The sequence below is a fragment of the Saccopteryx bilineata genome, chromosome 1 (assembly GCF_036850765.1).
Source record: "Saccopteryx bilineata isolate mSacBil1 chromosome 1, mSacBil1_pri_phased_curated, whole genome shotgun sequence".
Taxonomy (NCBI): domain Eukaryota; kingdom Metazoa; phylum Chordata; class Mammalia; order Chiroptera; family Emballonuridae; genus Saccopteryx; species Saccopteryx bilineata.
The window spans coordinates 257,176,432-257,190,189 of NC_089490.1; the positions used below are offsets into that span (position 1 = coordinate 257,176,432).

At 38.6% G+C, this 13,758-nt stretch overlaps 1 protein-coding gene across 2 annotated transcripts; it reads left to right on the forward strand.

Annotated features, from left to right (window-relative positions):
• The first annotated feature begins 63 nt into the window (after window positions 1–63).
• Window positions 64–13,758, forward strand: ANKRA2 (ankyrin repeat family A member 2). 2 transcript variants are annotated; one of them, XM_066241390.1, is made up of 9 exons: window positions 64–419; window positions 5,819–6,212; window positions 6,854–7,012; window positions 8,868–8,933; window positions 10,798–10,895; window positions 11,389–11,514; window positions 12,053–12,119; window positions 12,633–12,713; window positions 13,293–13,758. In XM_066241390.1, the coding sequence occupies exons 2-9, from the start codon at window positions 5,924–5,926 to the stop codon at window positions 13,346–13,348; spliced, it is 942 nt and encodes a 313-aa protein (XP_066097487.1). In that variant the 5' UTR covers window positions 64–419; window positions 5,819–5,923; the 3' UTR covers window positions 13,349–13,758. The 2 variants fall into 2 exon arrangements, with proteins under 2 accessions (XP_066097487.1, XP_066097482.1); XM_066241385.1 differs by having other exon boundaries at window positions 65–567.

The window sequence follows — 13,758 nt, forward strand, 5'->3', positions numbered from 1 at the left end:
TGCACCAGACTAAAGAGCCCGGGTGTCGCAGGGGCAGGGCAGGTGGGCGGGGCGAGGGGAAGGCGAAGGCGTGACCCAGACCCTCGGAGATTAGGGCCTTCTTCTGTTTCCTCAGAGCGGTCGGCTGAACGACCCTGTCTCTGTCGGACTCGGGCGTTTAGCGCCGCGCCGCGCCGCGCCCGGACGGGAGAGGACTTGGAAATCCTCTTGGCTGCAGTGATGCCGATTGTTTTTTGTCCAGAAAGCGGAAGAAGAAATCGGAAGTGACGTCGCGGTCAAAACAAACTGGGGCTTGAGGGGCTGTGGAGGCGACAGATGGAAAGGCCCAACTCGCTGTTGGCTGCCGGAGGTGGTCGCGAGGCCCTGCCCTCCCACCCGGTCGGCCTCAGGCCCCTGTCCCCCGGACCCGCCCGTCGCGGGTGAGCCAGAGTTTCCGCCGGCCGGACCGGAGCCGCACAGGGACATTTCGGGCAGAGCTGGCGGGTGGCGACATTGCGGACGTCCCTCCCCACAACAGTCTCCCATCTAGCGGGCTCTCGTCCTGGGACGGCGGGACACCTGTCGCCTGTGAGGCTTCATTCATTTTCATCGCACCTTCCTTTCCTTGTAGGACAATTCCAGGATTAGGAAGAACCAGGGAACCTCTGTCATTAGCGTTCATTGGCGACTAGCACAGTTGCCCACTTTACCTCGTTAGGCTCTACCTTCAACCCTGGCCCCTGATCCATCGAGGTGATCCTGGCTACAGTTGGCCTTACCTCTCTTTCTCCCCGCTTCGTCTTCCCGATCATATTTTTTTCTCTCCTGTTGTTCAAAATGTTGCCTTAACCAGTCACCTTTGTTTCTCCTCCCTAGAGGTGTGGCAAGATAAGCGTTATATTTCTACTTTATTTGCACCCCTCCAAAGACTTGTAGTTCCATCTATAAATCTTCATTTATAACATGGAAGATATTTACAGCTGGAAAAAACTTTTAGAGATGCCTATTTCAACCATCTTTATTTTATGGATGAACAAAATGAGTCTCGAAAGACTCACATGATTTGTCTGTCCACGGTTGCACAGCTAGTTTGTAGTGATGTTGGAAATAGAACGCCAGGTGTAATCAGCAAATGTTTGCTGAGTATTAAATACAGGGTCATTTCAGGATAGGAAAGAATATAACACATGTTAAAGTTTAAATCAGCAAACCTTTATGGAGCACCTGATAGGACCAAGCACTGTTTTGTGTGCAAAGATTAGTAAACATTTTCCCCATCCTAGAGGAATTTTCAATTTATTGGGAGTCGAAATGGAAATTTTCAAGAGAATGATAAATGTTAAAATAGTTATATGCAGGGTGAGTGAGCTTGGAGGAGTTGCACCTAGGCCACCTCAGGTAGGAGTCTGTAGGGTTGGCTCTTAATCTGAAAAAGCAACGTTCATAACTTGCAATACCCTTTTAAAGAACTCTGCATTGCACCTCCATCTCCGTTTGAGTCACAACTCATTTTCTGCTCTGGTTTTCTTTCTTTCTCTAAAGTGTATTGACTTTGTTATCTGTTACTTTCTTTTTTTAATTACTATTACAATTTGTTATATCTTCAACTCTTTTTCCCTTGGAAATTTTGCATCAGTTTAGTCAGAGGCGGATTAAGGTCGGTTGAGGCCTCAGGCATAAAAGAAAATATTGGTCCCCTTAAAGAAAGAGAGAGACAGGGAAAATAAAAATACATGTTAACCATATTTTTAAATAAATAAAAAATACTGTGTACTATTAATGTTAAAATTGCACATATGAAACCAAACTTGGTGTCATTAGAAATAAGTGCAAAGTTGGGGTTTTGCGGGGCCCTTCAGAAGTCAGGGCCCAGCGCGTGCACCCAGTGCACCCACTGTTAAATCCGCCTCTGAGTTTAAGTGCTACTTCTTGTTTAGTGGACAGAGTTGAATAGTTTCTTCATTATTCGTGAATGTAAGGTATTTTTTCCCACCGAAGAAAAAGGAAGGGCGTAGCCACCAAGTGTGGATAAGCAAAAGCTTTATTTACTACAGCGCATCCCGCCCGATGAGGTTCTGTGGTCCAGGGGACAGGAGCCAGAGAAGTCGCATAGAGGAAATTTAAAAGGTCGTTAGGGCAGTGGAGCTGACGTGATAAAATTTCATTGGCTGACAGACAGTCGCTCATTTCCAAAGGACTCCTGGGAAGTTTCTTTTGGTGTGCATAGGTGTGGGCGGTTCTAGCCAAAGTTCCTGGGTCTGGTTCCTCACATGACCTTCCCCCTTTGCCCACCAACACATTTTGACCTTTTATGTTAGATAGGGGCACCACTATTCGTCTGGCTACTTCCTGCTGGTTAGGGGCGCCGTGGGGAGGGGAGGTCAGAAGGTGGTGGCTTTGAGGGGTGTTGTGAGGAACATCTGTTTGACTGTGACTGGATAAACTTCGTGGATGTGGTCCTGCTACCTGTAGCATTACCTGGGGCTCAGCAAGGGTGATGGGAGTCTCCGAGTCTGGGCTGTGTCAGCCATTCATGAGGCCTAGGAGTTCTAGCAATGGGCCTGCCTGGCTGTCTTGGCCTCCCATTTGGGTGGTTTGTCCTCCATGTAGAGGCATTGAGGAAGAGCCTGTTAACAAAAGGGGCAATCACTCCACCAGTGACCGGGGTGCTTGCAGTTAGGGCAGGGCTTAGTGAGCAGCTGCGGGCAGGTGCACTATCGGGACCAGTGACCCTCCTTGCCACATTTAAAGCAAGCTCCTGGTGGGGTTCCTCTTTGCGGCCTGGACTTGGGTTGGGTACTTCCCGTGCCTTGCCCCTGTTGCTCTGCCAGCCTCAGGGCTGCCACAAGAGTCTGGGTTTGGAGCATTACCTTCTGCTGCATGTGGGCCTGGCGAGCAGCCTCAGCCTTTTCCTACTAACTGTGACCATTAAAACTTTAAATGCCATGTTCACAGGTCTCGGATTAGGGTTTGGGGTTGAGAATAAGAGGAGGGAGGCTCCTGGGGAGCCTGGCACCCAGATCCAGCCAGAAACGCCAGAGGCAGGACAGGGTCAGGCCTTCCTGCAAGAAGATTGGGGTTGGGCCGTGGGGTCAGGAGCCCTGCAAACCAGCATGAGGGCCAATGCCTGGCAGAGGAGGGCCTGATGGGGGAGGGGCTTAAGAACACAGTGGAGAAGGAAGGGGCCCTTGGCCAGCAAAGGAAGAGAAAGAGGGACTGGTATTTGCAAGTAAATGAGAAACAGGATTGGGGAAAGGAGGGGAGGAGTCCGATAGGATGGAGGGAGCCATGCAGGAAAGGAAGAGAGTCGGTCAGCTAAGGAGGAAAGATCAGGAGTGGAGGTTTCTCTGGCCAAAAAGAGCCTGCGCCATGTAGCAGGCAGCACAGAGATTAGGATAGAAGTGCAAATACTAGAAGCCCTGAATGTAAGGGATCTCCAACCAGTCCCCAGTTCTTTTGGCAATAGTTAAATTGGTGAGGGTGTTAAAATCGAAAGTCCCTTCAGGAGGCTACCTGGTTAGGTTATCCAGTGAGTACTGAGGCCTGGCCACAGCAGAGAAGAACAGTTTCTTCTTTAAGGAGGGAGAGATTTAGGATAAGGCACTCCAGGAGTGTTTTTAGATCAGGTGTAGATTCCTGTGCCTCTATGGCATCCCTCAGTCCTCGGAGTGGTCAGAGATGAGAATTGGCGTTCTGCAACTCAAGCTCTGGCCACCGGATGGTTAGGTAAAGTAGATGTGCTCGGGACATCTCCACAGGCACACACGCACTCGGAACGGATAAGAAGTCCCTGACGCAGCTGTGATTATGGACAGGGAGTCTCAGCAGAAAGAACTGAGGGGAGGCTGGAAACGGGACTTACTGCACTGTGTGCCGAAGTGGGTGGAAAGTTGGAGATCCTGGTTCTTCCTCGGAAGGTCCCTTCCGAGGAAGAAGGGAGAGGAGTGGCCTCAGCGGGCTTCAACTCCTCTCGGGTTTCAGCACCAAATGTAAGGTATTTTTCCCCACTGAGGAAGAAGGAAGGGTGTAGCCACCAAGTGTGGATAAGCAAAAGCTTTATTTAGTACAGCGCATCCCGGCCGATGAGGTTCTCTGGTCCGGGGGAAATTTAAAGGATCATTAGGGTGATCGAGCTAATGTGACATGGTGAAATTTCATTGGCTGACAGACAGTCGCTCATTTCCAAAGGACTCCTAGGAAGTTTCTTTTGGTGTGCATAGGTGTGGGCGGTTCCAGCCAAAGTTCCTGGGTCTGGTTCCTCACATGGCCTTCCCCCATTGCCCACCAGCCTCACAGTGAGCTCCTAGTTTCTTTATAGTGAACATAATGATTACCTGCCCTGATTATTCAACAGATTGTTATAAGGATCAATCTTGGAGGATGTTTATCAGTAAATATATAGTTTGCTAACCTCTGCTTCAATGTGGTCATAATGCATTCTTTAATTTTAAACACTGCACACTTTCAAAACTTCTAAGAAGAGTAAACTCTAACATGAAAAAAATAGCGTTATTGTCTTCATGTCTCAGTGATTATATATGTCGGACAATTACATCAATTATATATCTTGGATTTTTTATTTTTTTAGAACCAATCTTAGGTACAATAGTGAAATTTCTTTTGAAACTATATTGAAGGTCCATAGAAAAGTGCCTATGATTACTTTGCTGAAAACTAATTTTAAAAAACAGTAAATGATTCAGTAACAGGTGTGCTTATAACCTATGCTTTGAGAGTTAGCATCTTTTTGAGTTCATGTCTTGACAAGCTATATTATTTAAAAAGTAAATAATACTTATTACAAAGATTGAGAGCCAAAAATTCTACTTTGATCTTAATGCCCCAGAAGTGCTAAAGCAAAGGAAACTGATCTATAATCTCCACACTTTATTTTCACAAAAACATATATATAATTTTTTTTAAGTGAGTGGAAGGGAGATAGACTCCCACATGCGCCCTGTCCAGGATCCACCTGGCAATCCCATCTGGGCCCAATATTCAGACCAGCCAAGCCATTGCTGGAACCATTCAAGCTACTGGCTGCAGGAGGGGAAGAGGGAGAGTAGGGGGAGACAGAGGGGGCGAGAAGCAGATGGGTGCTTCTCCTATGTGCTCTGACCAGGGATCAAACCTGGGACATCCTCATGCCAGGCCGAAACTCCATCCACTGAGCAAACTGGCCAGGGCCAAAAATACCTATATTAAGTTGGGAACATGTAAACAAAAACTGATTTAAAAATATATCTTCAGTTCATCATAACTAAAATTTTATAAAGTTTTCCACTATCCAGGAATCACAGGTGTTGTCGATGCCAGTAGACTTGAGTACAACATGAGTTGTACTTGGGTACAACATGAGTTCTATCTTAAATTCAACCTAAAAGCCATTTATAAACATAACATGCTAAATAATGAAACAAAGTAAGGGATTACAGTTTTTACATAACAGTTTATTTTTTATTGTTAACCTGATCTTTTATCCATTTTGCAACATTGAGAAATAGGAAAGGGGAGAAAAGAGTAACTAAAATTTGTTATAACCTAATAATGGAGGTGAAAATGTTACTACTATATTTCATTTGATCTGCCAGGATGTGAGATTAATGGTGGTATCCCCATTTTACAAGTGACGCTGAGGCTTAGAGAGCTTGAGTAACTTGTACAGGTTCACACAGTTAATAAATGGTGAAACTTGGATTTATAGCCAAGGTTCTCTACCTGTGAACATTGTATGCTTTCTGCTATTATAGTTGCTTATAAAAACACCAGTTGCACAACTGATAAAAAATTATTACTTTGTGTACTTTTATATAAATTAATATACTTTTGTAATTTTCAGATTTTTATAATATCCACATTTCAAGAATACACTGGATGCTACTCTTAAAAAACCAAGAAGCTGTTATGAAGAAATGTTTTAATTATTGAAAATACTGCTGAAATCATGGCTACATCAGCAAATCTGGATCTTGGAGCCCAGCTGATAGTGGAAGAGTGTCCCAGCAATTATAGTCTAACTGGCATGCCAGACATTAAAATAGAACATCAGCTGGACTCAAATGCAGAAGAAGGATCAGCTCAGGGTGTTGCCATGGGAATGAAATTCATATTGCCTAACCGATTTGATATGAATGTGTGTTCACGATTTGTGAAGTCCTTGAATGAAGAGGATAGTAAAAATATTCAAGATCAGGTTAACTCTGACCTGGAGGTGGCATCTGTCCTATTTAAAGGTTGAAAGTTATGGTATAACTATCTGCATTTTTTTGTTTTTGTTTATTTGGTTATTTTTTTCTTTCCTTTCTGATCATGAGATTTTGAGTTTAGGGAGAAAGTTGGAGATTGTCTTTTAATATGATTTTCTAGAATCGCACAGAACCCAAAATTAAATAACTTCATGTTATATAATATACATAAGTACATGATGACTTATTTAAATTTCTTGCTTAAACTTTGTTTATTTAGAAATTCTCTAATAAAGTTCCTTATTGTACCTTTTAAGTCATAGGAAAAGAATATTGTTGGTGTCTTTTACAAATGAATTAGCTTAATATTCCCCATTCTGTGAATACTTGATTAGCATTAGCATCCTATACTTTAATTCAGTGAAATCTGTCATATTGTAGATTTACTTTTATAAAAATCTATTGATTAAAAATACTCATCCCAGAATTAAATTTCTTAAATTAACACAAATTTTTTTCTGGAACTTTCACTATGGTAGAACAGACTTTTTATGGCAAAAATAATATCACTTGAGAAATAATTGAAGGTATACCTTATGTATTTCTTTTTTGATCTATACATTGACGTAGAACTTTGAAATGCTTTGTATAAAATGTTGTTTTAATGTGTTTAAATTTATTTTACTTAGCTGAATGCAATATCCATACATCTCCTTCTCCGGGAATCCAAGTGAGGCATGTCTACACCCCATCTACGACAAAGCACTTCTCACCCATAAAACAGTCAACTACCTTAACCAACAAACACAGAGGAAATGAGGTTTCAACCACACCCTTGTTAGCAAATTGTAAGTATTTCCCATTGATGTGTTAAACTATTCTTGTCACTAATATAATTTCAAGAGTTTGGCTTGAAAATAATGAAATATTATTTTCATTAAATGCATATTGTTTTGGAAAGCTAAAATGATATGTTCATGGTTTTAGTAATTTAAAACTTTTTCATGTATTACTGCATATTCAAATAGTTCATATCTTATGTTTTCTGTTTAATACAGATTGAAATATAAATTCCTAAAACCTTTATAGTTTTCTATAAAAACAGTGAATAATTCCAAATTTTGTGCAAAGTAAGACATTGCAAGGGCTTTTGTGTTCTTGGAGTGCAAGTCTTCGCATTTTGCTTATAAACTAGATCACTGATCCACAAGTTATTTGTAGTAAAAGCTGAGTGATTTCTACTGTAATTTTGAACCTGAATACAATCATGTAAATATGAAACTACCTTTTAAAAAAATCTTTTGAGTTCACAGTTGTTTTGAAAACTGTAATCATTCTAGAAGAAATAAAATGAAGTTTTTATATATAAACTATATTCTGTATACTATGGGTAAGTTAATGAGAAAAAAACAGCAATTTGATGTTAGGAACTATATGTGAGAATATAATGTAAATGCATCTATATTCTAATGCATGGTAAAATATGTATCTTACTTTGAAAACACTATATCCATCCTGATTTTCAATTAGCATATGATTGACTCCACCTACTGGCCATTTCTGTTTTACTTGTATAAATTTGCATGTGCCTCTCAATTGCTTTCCTTGCGGTATTAAGGCCACGCAGTCATATCACTGCAGTCAAGGATCAAGTGATGCTAATTTGTAAGATGAAAGCTCATAGAACAGTGTTTGTTTGGTTTTGTTTAGAATAAAGGGATTGTCTTAAAATATTCCAGCCATAGAATTTTTGAGCTCAAAACATCTAGAGATCATGTGGTTTACCTACCTCATGTTAAAGGCAAAATTGTTTAATGAGTCATCTAAGAACACATACCAAATTAACCAGCATTTGGTCTGCACTCAAGCATTTACTCTCAAGATCAGTTGTCTGTTTACTACCTCACTCCTTATAAAATTAAGAAAAACCTATGGAGTGTTGAAATAATGATATTTGGGAGTTCAGTGGATTTAATCAATGAAAAGACAAAAGGTGAGTCTCTTTTAGACCCAACTTCCTTATAAGTTTGGATAAAGAGATGGCATTTTAAATATTAAGTAGCTAAGCCATTTCTTTAATTTATAAGATCAGTAACAGCCTGACCACGCGGTTCTGCAGTGGATAGAGCATCAGACTGGGATGCGGAGGACCCAGGTTCGACACCCGGAGGTCGCCAGCTTGAGCGCAGGCTCATCTGGTTTGAGCAGAAGCCCACCAGCTTGGACCCAAGGTTGCTGGCTCCAGCAAGGGGTTACTTGGTCCTCTGAAGGCCTGTGGTCAAGGCACATATGAGAAAGCAATCAATGAACAACTAAGGTGTCGCAATGAAAAAAAACTAATGATTGATGCTTCTCATCTCTCTTCGTTCCTGTCTGTCCCTATCTATCCCTCTCTCTGACTCTCTATCTCTTAAAAAAAAAAAAATCAGTAACAATTTGCATTGTTAGTAATTGATCATAACAATTTGCATATTTGTTGATAATAACACTTTACAGATGTCAGAATTACCTTAAATATATGAGTCAGTTCCCAGATACAGAATGATTACCTGCAATGTTAGGGTGTATTTTACTTAGATTTTTTTTAAACAATAAAATGATAGTTTTTGTTTTAGAAAAGAAAATTGCTGCCCAAACATGAACAATGGGATAGTGAAAGTGTACCTACATCCATACATGAAGTTTTTTATGGTATTGTTTCAGCTTTGTCCGTTCACCAGCTAGCTGCTCAGGGAGAGATGCTCTACCTGGCTACCCGTATTGAACAAGGTAATAGCCTATTTTTTTAAATGTATTTAAAATGAATTTAATAGGATTTATTAGATTTGGGTTTTTTTCTTTTTATATAGGAAAGTATAAAGACCAAAAAAAATGATTGTGTAATCTTAAAAAGTACTCTAATGTATAAAGTTATAACTTTCCCTGCCAGTCTAACCATTTCCCCAAAAGCAAGATTAAGTTTCTTGTATTTCCAGAAAACTTTTCTGGGTTACATTTCTATTTATATTTAGGGTTGTATGTGAGAAGATGTATGTGCTTCTTATTTACAAAAGAAGAAAAATACTGCACTTTAATTTTTTTCACTTAGTATTTTGGAAATCTTTTCATGTAAACACATAAGGATCTCTTTTATTCTTTGTAATAGGTCCATGGTTTAGCATTGTATTACATATACACATTTTTTTTTAACTAGTCCCTTGGTGGTGGTTCATTCCATCTTTTGCTATTAAGTAGCAATATTGTTGGCATTAAGTATATTTATAGGGTAAATTCCTTCAAGAATATTTGCTGGGCTAAAAGATATATGAATTGTTCATTTGATATTTATTGCTAGATGTTTGTCCTGTCTTCGCAGCAGTTAGACTTTATATTTTCCCATACCCTCACTGGCACAGGATGGCACTAGACTAATCTAAAAACAGTATCTCATATTGTGGTTTGTCCACATTTTTTAATTTATGGTATAATTGAATTTTCTTTTGTGTTTATTTCTATGAAACCTTATCAAAATTAAAGAAATTAGCTTTTTGTTGTTTATGTTGCATATTTTTTCCCAGTTTGCCATTTTTTCTTTGACTCTATGATGTTTTTCAAACAAATTCTTAATATTTTTAAGTGATAAATTTACTTTTTCCTTGTGACTTCTGTGTATTATATCTTGCTTCATAAGGATTTCATACTATAAATAGATTCATTCATGCCTTATTTTAGAGCTTCTATGGTTTCCTTTTTAACATTTCAATCTTTGACATGTATGAAATGTGTTTTGGTATAATGAGATAAAGATTAAGCTTTACCATTTATTTTCATTTTCCAAAAAGTCAGTTGTCCCAGTTTTATTGGTTGAATACTGGGTGCATGGTAAAAGATGTTTATTTTTTTAATCATGTCATTTTTTTATAAGAAAGACTTAGTTCATCATTATATTTCTGATTGTTTATAAATATTTAAAGGTTACATTCTTAAGCTACTAAATAAATTTAGGGGAAAACTGTGGACTTTATAACTAGTAGTAGACCAAATACAGGGAACAGAATGGGGTTCAAATTATTCAGTCTTTATTTACATTATATTATTTAGTAAACCACAAGAATGAAAGAAACTCAAAGGCACCAATGTTAGCTATAGACTAGAATGTAACTTTAATAAGATTTTGAAGTATTTGTAATAATATACATTTATGTAATGCTAAGGGCTAGTATATAAACTTATTTTTATTGCGATCCTCCCAACTACACATCAAGGTAAGTAAGGTATGATTCTGTGTATTGGAAAAACTAAGTGACATGCCCATAATCACCCTTTTAAATAATGAAAGAGCCAGGATTTAAACTCTGGTCTCCTGATTCCACATCCAGTGTTCTGTGGATTACCTTATACCTAGCATTAGGTCCCTTCTGGTAGTTTATATACTTTAAATAGAATGCTATTTGAACTCAGTTGTATACCTTGAGGCACATTTTAATACAGTCAGACTGCAAATTGCAACAACACAGCAGAATTTCAGTGAACAAAAGTCAGCACAAAGTGATCCTCATGAGTACCTTAATCAACTTTTTAGAATGCCAGTATTTCATAATGTTAATATGTGGTTGTTAAGTTAGATCACAAAAATTGCTTTTCTTTTAAATAGAAAATGTTATCAATCACACGGATGAAGAAGGATTTACTCCTCTGATGTGGGCAGCAGCACACGGGCAAATAGCTGTGGTAGAGTTTCTACTTCAGAATGTAAGGAAAATGCCTCAGAAAATGTATATGTATAGTTACTTAAGTTCAGTTAAGTCTTCAATAAAGTTTTGGTATTTCCAGCCAACTAGATAAAATGGTAGAGGTTCCAAAAAAGTTTTAAATGTTTCCACATTCTTGTGGAACTTGGACAGGCAAGACTCATCAAACATGAAACAGGGAGAGATAAAGACCAGGCCCTTCTAAGCGCAATGGGAAAGAAAGTATGTACTTTCAGTCTTGAAGGAGAATCTTCTTAGAGGAGATGTAATTTGACTCCAGAGTGAAAGGATAGTTAGGACTGAGATAGAGGGAGATAGGAGGCATCCAGACAACCTCCATAACAAGAACATCCATGAATAGAAGTTTGCATTATTTCTTTATTCACCTCAGAACATTCCCTGGCCTAAGTGTTGAACTGTAATTATTATTGACAGCGATACGGTATTCTTGATTACATAAATTGAAAGGTCTTTTTCTCCACTTCCTACTTCAGGGTGCTGATCCCCAGCTTTTAGGGAAAGGTCGAGAAAGTGCACTGTCTCTGGCCTGTAGTAAAGGCTACACAGATATTGTCAAAATGCTGCTTGATTGTGGAGTTGATGTAAATGAATACGATTGGGTGAGTCTGTGACACTAATTTTTAAATTACTGTAACAAATTCTAGGATTTATTTTGGTTTGGGGACACATAATAAATTTTATTAAACACTTGGAAGACTAATTAATTAACTTAATTAAACACCTGAAAGAAAAAGTTAATGACATACACTCATTTGCTAATTTTGATTGATTGATTTAAGTAGTCTTCACAAAATATTTAAATTACATTAAACTGCTTTTACGTGCCCAATTCTTAGTAAAGCTTCCCACAGCAGCATTAAGTTTTTCAAATCTTGCTCACCTTGAAAAACTACATCACGCCTGACCTTTGGTGGCGCAGTGGATAAAGCGTTGACCTGGAAATGCTGAGGTCGCCGGTTTGAAACCCTGGGCTTGCCTGGTCAAGGCACATATGGGAGTTGATGCTTCCAGCTCCTCCCCCCTTTCTCTCTCTCTCTGTCTCTCTCTCTCTCTGTCTCTCCCTCTCCTCTCTAAAATGAATAAATAAAAAATTAAAAAAAAAAAAAAGAAAAACTACATCACCTTTTCCTTTTACAGAATGGAGGCACACCTTTGCTTTATGCTGTACATGGAAATCATGTGAAATGTGTAAAAATGCTCCTAGGTAAGCAGATAAAAATGAGAAAATGCCATGGGGACTTTATTTTACTTTTTACAAGCTGGCCTCACCTGGCGTTACTTAGCAGAATCACTAGTTATTGTTAAGTATGTTACCTCTGCTGCTGCTCGTGGTGGAGCGCCGCTACTGCAGTGTTGCCCATGGAGCGTTGCCCAGGTGCCTGCTACTAGAGCCTTCCTCCGTGTTGCCTTTCTTTTGGAATCACGTGTGAGTCCACGATTGTTTTTGCTGTCTGCATAATCTTTACGCCTAAATTCTCTGTCTCTAGTGGTTTGTGAGTTTCAGCTGCTCTAGAGGGTGCTCCTTTGTTTGAAGTGTCTTCCCTCTGACCCGGCAAAGTGAGCTCTCCGCACTCCTTGTACTCTACTTTGTCAGACCACGCTGATGAAACTCGCCAAACCTGCTGATAGTCTGTCTTGCTATTTGTACATGAGTCAGTAATAGACAAACATGTACACATTTTCATTGATTTATGTAGATTTTTCTATTTTGGTCTAGAAAATGGAGCTGACCCAACAATTGAAACTGACTCTGGATATAATTCTATGGATTTAGCTGTAGCCCTGGGCTATAGAAGTGGTAAGTATTTTAGAATGCTCAAATTTCATTTAGTAAAGTTCTGTAAGTGGTGCAAACCAGTGATCTGAACCATTGTCATCACTGTAGTCATAGAACATTGCATGTTATTGTAACTCCTGACATATACTTTTAACTATGGGCAAAATCAACAAATTCCTACAAAGTCTAGCTATGAGTTTATTACTCTTACTTTTCACCAACCCAAATAACTAGCTGTACACCCATTTACAAAATGTTTAACATTTTCATAGCAAACTATAAACTGCTCTCACACGTGCCCTTTTCTGTTCTTTAGAATACCTTGTACTGTGGACTCGCCTTCAACTTCAAAATTAGAAACCACGAACAGAAATTACAGTAACTTGGGCAATTACTAAGTCAGGACAGGCTAAATTTTAAATATATTTAAGTATCTTATTTTCTATAGAATATGAATATATCCTACTTAGAAATAACTTGATCTTTAAAAAACAAAGAATTTATTTTAGGGAAAAGTTGGGGATATTAAGTTGAATTTGAAAATTCTTTAAAAAATTTTTAAATCAACATGCTATGGTCTTGATCACCTATCTGTTCTAGTTCAACAGGTTATTGAGTCACATTTGTTGAAGCTGCTTCAAAATATCAAGGAGTAGATGGAGTCGTCAGAAAGTGCTGTCTGCCCTCCTGTTTACTTTTTGGCCCTTTGAAATGATAGTTTTGTTTACTTAAAAGTTTTTACCTCAGTTGCAATATTTACTGATTTTTACTGATTTTTAGTAAATATTCCTCTGAGTAATTCACTGGTTTATAATAAAATTAATGTTGATGGGTTTTTTTTATAAATGTGTTTTATGACATATTTAAAATTATAAATTAAAGTTTTGTGGCATGTGAATTTTTATGGTACAGATAGTTATCTTTCTTTGTATCAAGTGCTGTAATTTAACTTTTTCAGAAATTATTCTACCCTATTCATCTTTACTTTTATATTAACTCATTGACTTTATATAGGATTTGCTATAAATCCATAGAAAAAGAATTTATTACTGAATTTAAAATGCAC